This window comes from Salvelinus fontinalis, chromosome 20 (genome assembly GCF_029448725.1).
Source record: "Salvelinus fontinalis isolate EN_2023a chromosome 20, ASM2944872v1, whole genome shotgun sequence".
Classification (NCBI taxonomy): Eukaryota; Metazoa; Chordata; class Actinopteri; order Salmoniformes; family Salmonidae; genus Salvelinus; species Salvelinus fontinalis.
The window spans coordinates 43985032-43994041 of NC_074684.1; the positions used below are offsets into that span (position 1 = coordinate 43985032).

General features: G+C 46.1%; 1 protein-coding gene across 1 annotated transcript; it reads right to left on the reverse strand.

The window, feature by feature from the left end:
- Positions 1-5488: 5488 nt before the first annotated feature.
- Positions 5489-5917, reverse strand: LOC129817907 (spore coat protein G-like). The gene has a single exon (XM_055873504.1). The coding sequence runs from the start codon at positions 5915-5917 to the stop codon at positions 5489-5491; it is 429 nt and encodes a 142-aa protein (XP_055729479.1).
- Between the last annotated feature and the right edge of the window lie 3093 nt (positions 5918-9010).

The window sequence follows — 9010 nt, forward strand, 5'->3', positions numbered from 1 at the left end:
GCTATATACAGGGAGTACCAGGTAATAACATGGCTATATACAGGAAGTACCAGGTAATAACATGGCTATATACAGGAAGTGCCAGGTAATAACATGGCACATATACAGGAAGTACCAGGTAATAACATGGCTATATACAGGGAGTAGCAGGTAATAACATGGCTATATACAGGGAGTACCAGGTAATAACATGGCTATATACAGGGAGTACCAGGTAATAACATGGCTATATACAGGGAGTACCAGGTAATAACATGGCTATATACAGGGAGTACCAGTACCGAGCTGATGTGCAGGGGTACGAGGTAATTGAGGTAGATATGTACATATAGGTAGGTAGGGATAAAGTGACTGGGCAACAGGGTAGATAATAGGCTAAGCTGTAGTAGCAGTGTATGTGAGGTATGTGATGTAGTAGCGAGTGATTGAGTGATTGAGTGTGTGTGTGTGTGTGTGTGTGTGTGTGTGTGTGTGTGTGTGTGTGTGTGTGTGTGTGTGTGTGTGTGTGTGTGTGTGTGTGTGTGTGTGTGTGTGTGTGTGGCGTCAGTATACATGGGTGAGCATGTTATGTGTGTGTGGGCGTATGTAGCGTGTGTGTTGGGGGTGTCAGTATAAGTACGTATGAGTGTAGAAGCTAGAAGATAGAAGCTGTAGTGGTGGAGGTTAGAAGCTGTAGTGGTGGAGGTTAGAAGCTGTAGTGGTGGAGGATGGAAGCTGTAGTGGTGGAGGATGGAAGCTGTAGTGGTGGAGGATGGAAGCTGTAGTGGTGGAGGATGGAAGCTGTAGTGGTGGAGGATGGAAGCTGTAGCGGTGGAGGATAGAAGCTGTAGTGGTGGAGGATAGAAGCTGTAGTGGTGGAGGATGGAAGCTGTAGTGATAGGATGGAAGCTACATTGGTGGAGGATGGAAGCTGTAGTGGTGGAGGATGGATGCTGTAGTGGTGGAGGATGGAAGCTGTAGTGGTGGAGGATGGAAGCTGTAGTGGTGGAGGATGGAAGCTGTAGCGGTGGAGGATGGAAGCTGTAGTGGTGGAGGATGGAAGCTGTAGTGGTGGATGGAAGCTGTAGTGGTGGAGGATGGAAGCTGTAGTGGTAGGATGGAAGCTGTAGTGATGGAGGATGGAAGCTGTAGTGGTGGAGGATGGAAGCTGTAGTGGTGGAGGATGGAAGCTGTAGTGGTGGAGGATGGAAGCTGTAGTGATAGGATGGAAGCTACAGTGGTGGAGGATGGAAGCTGTAGTGGTGGAGGTTAGAAGCTGTAGTGGTGGAGGATGGAAGCTGTAGTGGTGGAGGATGGAAGCTGTAGTGGTGGAGGATGGAAGCTGTAGTGGTGGAGGATGGAAGCTGTAGTGGTGGAGGATGGAAGCTGTAGTGGTAGGATGGAAGCTGTAGTGGTGGAGGTTAGAATCTGTAGTGGTAGGATGGAAGCTGTAGTGGTGGAGGATGGAAGCTGTAGTGGTGGAGGATGGAAGCTGTAGTGGTGGAGGATGGAAGCTGTAGTGGTGAAGGATGGAAGCTGTAGTGGTGGAGGATGGAAGCTGTAGTGGTGGAGGATGGAAGCTGTAGTGGTGGAGGATGGAAGCTGTAGTGGTGGAGGATGGAAGCTGTAGTGGTGGAGGATGGAAGCTGTGGTGGAGGATGGAAGCTGTAGTGGTGGAGGATGGAAGCTGTAGTGGTGGAGGATGGAAGCTGTAGTGGTGGAGGATGGAAGCTGTAGTGGTGGAGGATGGAAGCTGTAGTGGTGGAGGATGGAAGCTGTGGTGGAGGATGGAAGCTGTAGTGATGGAGGATGGAAGCTGTAGTGGTAGGATGGAAGCTGTAGTGGTGGAGGTTAGAAGCTGTAGTGATGGAGGATGGAAGCTGTAGTGGTGGAGGTTAGAAGCTGTAGTGATGGAGGATGGAAGCTGTAGTGGTAGGATGGAAGCTGTAGTGGTGGAGGTTAGAAGCTGTAGTGATGGAGGATGGAAGCTGTAGTGGTGGAGGATGGAAGCTGTAGTGGTGGAGGATGGAAGCTGTAGTGGTGGAGGATGGAAGCTGTAGTGGTGGAGGATGGAAGCTGTAGTGGTGGAGGATGGAAGCTGTAGTGGTGGAGGATAGATGCTGTAGTGGTGGAGGATGGAAGCTGTGGTGGTGGAGGATGGATGCTGTAGTGGTGGAGGATGGAAGCTGTAGCGGTGGAGGATAGATGCTGTAGTGGCGGAGGATGGAAGCTGTAGCGGTGGAGGATAGATGCTGTAGTGGCGGAGGATGGAAGCTGTAGTGGTGGAGGATGGAAGCTGTAGTGGTGGAGGATGGAAGCTGTAGTGGTGGAGGATGGAAGCTGTAGTGGTGGAGGATGGAAGCTGTAGTGGTGGAGGATGGAAGCTGTAGTGGTGGAGGATGGAAGCTGTAGTGGTGGAGGATGGAAGCTGTGGTGGAGGATGGAAGCTGTAGTGGTGGAGGATGGAAGCTGTAGTGGTGGAGGATGGAAGCTGTAGTGGTAGGATGGAAGCTGTAGTGGTGGAGGATGGAAGCTGTGGTGGAGGATGGAAGCTGTAGTGGTGGAGGATGGAAGCTGTAGTGGTGGAGGATGGAAGCTGTAGCGGTGGAGGATGGAAGCTGTAGCGGTGGAGGATGGAAGCTGTAGTGGTGGAGGATGGAAGCTGTAGTGGTGGAGGATGGAAGCTGTAGTGGTGGAGGATGGAAGCTGTAGTGGTGGAGGATGGAAGCTGTAGTGGTGGAGGATGGAAGCTGTAGTGGTGGAGGATGGAAGCTGTAGTGGTGGAGGATGGAAGCTTTCTCTCTCTCTTTCTCTTTCCTTCTCTCTCTCCCTGTCTCTCCATCTCTCTCCATCTCTCTCCGTTTCTCTCCCTCTCGCTCTCTCCATCCCTCTTTCGGAGATCCCCGCTCAAACTAATCACGTTCTCCGCCTTGACAGCTCATCCATCTTCCTCCCTCTGTCCTCCCTCGCTCCCTTATCCCTTCCTCCATCCATCCCTCCGTCTTCCTCATGTTTCTCCCTTCTCCTCAGGGCATGCTGAATGGGTACTGACCTATCTGGCCAAATGGCCTTTCTACCAATTACCAGACAAACCCTGTACTCCTGCCAAGAATTATCTTCAGAAGAGATGAACTCCAGCAGCGAGAGAGAGAAGTAGAACGAGACAGAGACAGATACAGAGACAGAGACAGAGACAGAGACAGAGACATGGAGAGACAGAGACAGAGACATGGAGAGACAGAGACATGGAGAGACAGAGACAGAGACATGGAGAGACAGAGACAGAGACATGGAGAGACAGAGACAGAGACATGGAGAGACATAGACAGAGACATGGAAATGGAGAGACAGAGACAGTGACAGAGACAGAGACAGAGACAGAGACAGAGACATGGAAATGGAGAGACAGAGAGAGAGAGAGAGACAGAGAGATGGAAATGGAGAGACAGAGACAGAGACAGAGACAGAGACAGAGACAGAGACATGGAGAGACAGAGACAGAGACAGAGACAGAGAGATGGAAATGGAGAGAGAGAGAGAGAGAGAGAGAGACAGAGACAGAGAGATGGAAATGGAGAGAGAGAGAGAGAGAGAGAGAGAGAGAGAGAGAGAGACAGAGACAGAGAGATGGAAATTGAGAGACAGAAAGAGAGAGAGAGGGAGGGTTAAGACATCGGACAGGTTGAAGAAAATTGCAGTGTAGACTTTGGTTTCGAACTGTTGTCAGCATGTTCTCGGCTTGCCTCGCTTCTGCAGCATTTACTTACCTAGGCTTGCCTCTTTGATCACCCAGCCAGTAGTGCATTTGCAGTATGTTACTTTATAAAAAGTGATGAGCGGTGTAGTAACAGAACATATCACTAAGTATGCCCAGAGGCCCATCAGTAACAGTAGGATAAGCTTATTGGTTGTGTATAGGGGTTGACACAGCAGAGCTGAGGACTCCAGGCAGTGTATGTCCCGTTGAGTCCATTTCTACACTCTTACGTTCCCCGACTCACAATTATCCATGTGGCTCTTCCTGGAATGAGGTATTCTTGTCTACATCCCAAATGGCACCCTTTTCCCTATATAGAGCACTACTGTTGACTAGGGCCCATAGAGAATCCCTATTCCCTATATAGGGCACTACTGTTGACTAGGGCCCATAGAGAATCCCTATTCCCTATATAGGGCACTACTGTTGACTAGGGCCCATAGAGAATCCCTATTCCCTATATAGGGCACTACTGTTGACTAGGGCCCATAGAGCTCCCTATTCCCTATATAGAGCACTACTGTTGACTAGGGCCCATAGAGCTCCCTATTCCCTATGCTGGGCACTACTGTTGACTAGGGCCCATAGAGAATCCCTATTCCCTATATAGGGCACTACTGTTGACTAGGGCCCATAGAGCTCCCTATTCCCTATGCTGGGCACTACTGTTGACTAGGGCCCATAGAGAATCCCTATTCCCTATATAGGGCACTACTGTTGACTAGGGCCCATAGAGAATCCCTATTCCCTATATAGGGCACTACTGTTGACTAGGGCCCATAGAGCTCCCTATTCCCTATGCTGGGCACTACTGTTGACTAGGGCTCATAGGGTTCTGATCAAAAAGTAGTGCACTATGTAGGGAACACAGTGACATCTTGGGATGCCAACCTGGTTTATGTCCTCCTCTTCCTCTGGATGGTAAATGCTGGTTTATAAGTCCTCCTCTTCCTCTGCATGGTAAATGCTGGTTTATAAGTCCTCCTCTTCCTCTGGATGGTAAATGCTGGTTTATAAGTCCTCCTCTTCCTCTGGATGGTAAATGCTGGTTTGTAAGTCCTCCTCTTCCTCTGCATGGTAAATGCTGGTTTATAAGTCCTCCTCTTCCTCTGGATGGTAAATGCTGGTTTGTAAGTCCTCCTCTTCCTCTGGATGGTAAATGCTGGTTTGTAAGTCCTCCTCTTCCTCTGCATGGTAAATGCTGGTTTATAAGTCCTCCTCTTCCTCTGGATGGTAAATGCTAGTTTGTAAGTCCTCCTCTTCCTCTGCATGGTAAATGCTGGTTTATAAGTCCTCCTCTTCCTCTGCATGGTAAATACTGGTTTATAAGTCCTCCTCTTCCTCTGCATGGTAAATACTGGTTTATAAGTCCTCCTCTTCCTCTGGATGGTAAATGCTGGTTTGTAAGTCCTCCTCTTCCTCTGCATGGTAAATGCTGGTTTATAAGTCCTCCTCTTCCTCTGGATGGTAAATACTGGTTTATAAGTCCTCCTCTTCCTCTGCATGGTAAATACTGGTTTATAAGTCCTCCTCTTCCTCTGCATGGTAAATACTGGTTTATAAGTCCTCCTCTTCCTCTGGATGGTAAATGCTGGTTTGTAAGTCCTCCTCTTCCTCTGCATGGTAAATGCTGGTTTATAAGTCCTCCTCTTCCTCTGGATGGTAAATACTGGTTTATAAGTCCTCCTCTTCCTCTGCATGGTAAATACTGGTTTATAAGTCCTCCTCTTCCTCTGGATGGTAAATACTGGTTTATAAGTCCTCCTCATCCTCTGCATGGTAAATGCTGGTTTCTGTCCTCCTCTTCCTCTGGAAGGTAAATGCTGGTTTATAAGTCCTCCTCTTCCTCTGCACGGTAAATGCTGGTTTATAAGTCCTCCTCTTCCTCTGGATGGTAAATGCTGGTTTATAAGTCCTCCTCTTCCTCTGCATGGTAAATGTTGGTTTATAAGTCCTCCTCTTCCTCTGGATGGTAAATGCTGGTTTATAAGTCCTCCTCTTCCTCTGGATGGTAAATGCTGGTTTATAAGTCCTCCTCTTCCTCTGGATGGTAAATACTGGTTTATAAGTCCTCCTCTTCCTCTGGATGGTAAATGTTGGTTTATAAGTCCTCCTCTTCCTCTGCACGGTAAATGCTGGTTTACAAGTCCTCCTCTTCCTCTGGATGGTAAACGCAGGCATTTTGTCATTATACTCCTCTACGACATGTATCTAAACAGAATGGAAGAAATCATATTTCGTAGAGATTTTTCTTTGAACATAGTAAAAAAAAATTGTGGCGGCCAAGGGATCGGGATGTAGATGCTTTCGACTTGGTCAGAAAAACGGCTAGCTGACGTCTGACACTGTTAGCTCTCTATGGCAGGGGGAAGATCCAATTCCTATTCTGCAACACTGTGGCCGAGGTCTGAGTGGCAAACAGCAATGTTTCATACAAACATGGGCTTGTTGGAAACTAAATGCTAGCTAGAAGCAGGAAGACATAATGTGTTCAATAAAAGCATCCATTCTTAGAATTAAAAAAGGGGTTCTATATAGAATCTTCTGGTCAATTCAAAGTGTAACTGCCATTCTGATTCAAAAACAAACGAGGAAGCAAGAGGAGGCAGCAAGAGGAGGACCAAATTGCCTACCCAATAAGCATGTTATTTTTTATTAAAGTATGAAGTTAAGCAAAATTGATTATTTAATTCAAATACTGTAGATGAAGCCAAAGTAACATGCCAAACTAGAGGCTAGATAAATGAAGTTAGAATTTGGGCGCATTTGTAAACTAAGTAGCTAATTTAGCTAGATAAACAGAAAACGGCAGCCAACTCTTTCAAATGAACATCATTTTTTAAAATTATGGGATATGACAGTTAGCGCTCCAGACTCAGCCTGACATTGGCAATTAGCTAATTGTTACTTTTATTTCAGTATTTCAGTGTGGAGTCAGATGATGGGACTATGTTTCATGAAGCCATTAGGAGACTGTTGCTGACTGAGAGGAGGTACGTATGAATGATTTATAATAAATTATGGATAATAAGTCTTGGTGATTAATAGCCTAGTTAAATATCACATGACTTTTAACAAATTATTTTCATGTTTTGCTCAGTCTGGAAGTAAGCCAGAACTATCAGAGGCAGAGGATCTGTCTTTTGGTTGCTACTGACAACAACTGGATGGAAGATGTTCTTCTACATCATAATACTTATATGTCTGTATAGCATTTAGTCTGCATTTAGTCTGCATCTAGTCTCCATTTAGTCTGCATTTAGTCTGAATATAGTCTCCATTTAGTCTGCATTTAGTCTCCATTTAGTCTGCATCTAGTCTCCATTTAGTCTGCCTCTAGTCTCCATTTAGTCTGAATATAGTCTCCATTTAGTCTCCATTTAGTCTGCCTCTAGTCTCCATTTAGTCTCCATTAGTCTCCATTTAGTCTCCATTTAGTCTCCATTTAGTCTTAATTTAGCCTCCATTTAGTCTGCATTTAGTCTGCATTTAGTCTGCATTTAGCCTCCATTTAGTCTGCATTTAGCCTGCATCTAGTCTCCATTTAGTCTCCATTTAGTCGGCCTCTAGTCTCCATTTAGTCAACAACCCATACTGTACAGGAAGTAGCTAGCCCAGTGGCTATAGACAACAGCCCATACTGTACAGGAAGTAGCTAGCCCAGTGGCTATAGACAACAGCCCATACTGTACAGGAAGTAGCTAGCCCAGTGAATATAGACAACAACCCATTCTGTACAGGAAGTAGCTAGCCCAGTGGCTATAGACAACAACCCATACTGTACAGGAAGTAGCTAGCCCAGTGGCTATAGACAACAACCCATACTGTACAGGAAGTAGCTAGCCCAGTGGCTATAGACAACAACCCATACTGTACAGGAAGTAGCTAGCCCAGTGGCTATAGACAACAACCCATACTGTACAGGAAGTAGCTAGCCCAGTGGCTATAGAAAACAACCCATACTGTACAGGAAGTAGCTAGCCCAGTGGCTATAGACAACAACCCATACTGTACAGGAAGTAGCTAGCCCAGTGGCTATATACAACAACCCATAATGTACAGGAAGTAGCTAGCCCAGTGGCTATATACAACAACCCATACTGTACAGGAAGTAGCTAGCCCAGTGGCTATAGACAACAACCCATACTGTACAGGAAGTAGCTAGCCCAGTGGCTATATACAACAACCCATACTGTACAGGAAGTAGCTAGCCCAGTGGCTATATACAACAACCCATACTGTACAGGAAGTAGCTAGCCCAGTGGCTATAGACAACAACCCATACTGTACAGGAAGTAGCTAGCCCAGTGGCTATAGACAACAACCCATACTGTACAGGAAGTAGCTAGCCCAGTGGCTATAGACAACAACCCATTCTGTACAGGAAGTAGCTAGCCCAGTGGCTATATACAACAACCCATACTGTACAGGAAGTAGCTAGCCCAGTGGCTATATACAACAACCCATACTGTACAGGAAGTAGCTAGCCCAGTGGCTATATACAACAACCCATACTGTACAGGAAGTAGCTAGCCCAGTGGCTATATACAACAACCCATACTGTACAGGAAGTAGCTAGCCCAGTGGCTATAGACAACAACCCATTCTGTACAGGAAGTAGCTAGCCCAGTGGCTATATACAACAACCCATACTGTACAGGAAGTAGCTAGCCCAGTGGCTATATACAACAACCCATACTGTACAGGAAGTAGCTAGCCCAGTGGCTATATACAACAACCCATACTGTACAGGAAGTAGCTAGCCCAGTGGCTATATACAACAACCCATACTGTACAGGAAGTAGCTAGCCCAGTGGCTATAGACAACAACCCATACTGTACAGGAAGTAGCTAGCCCAGTGGCTATAGACAACAACACATACTGTACAGGAGGTACAGTTGAAGTCGCAAGTTTACATACACCTTAGCCAAATACATTTAAACTCAGTTTTTCACAATTTCTGACTTTTATTCGTAGTGAAAATTCCCTGTCTTAGGTCAAGTTAGGATCACCACTTTATTTTAAGAATGTGTAATGTCAGAAAATAGTAGAGAGAATGATTTATTTCAGCTTTTATTTCTTTCATCACATTCCCAGTGGGTCAGAAGTTTACATACACTCAATTAGTATTTGGTATCATTGACTTTAAATTGTTTAACTTGGGTCAAACGTTTTGGGTAGCCTTCCACAAGCTTCCCACAATAAGTTGGGTGAATTTTGGCCCATTCCTCCTGGCAGATCAGGTGTAACTGAGTCAGGTTTGTAGGCCTTCT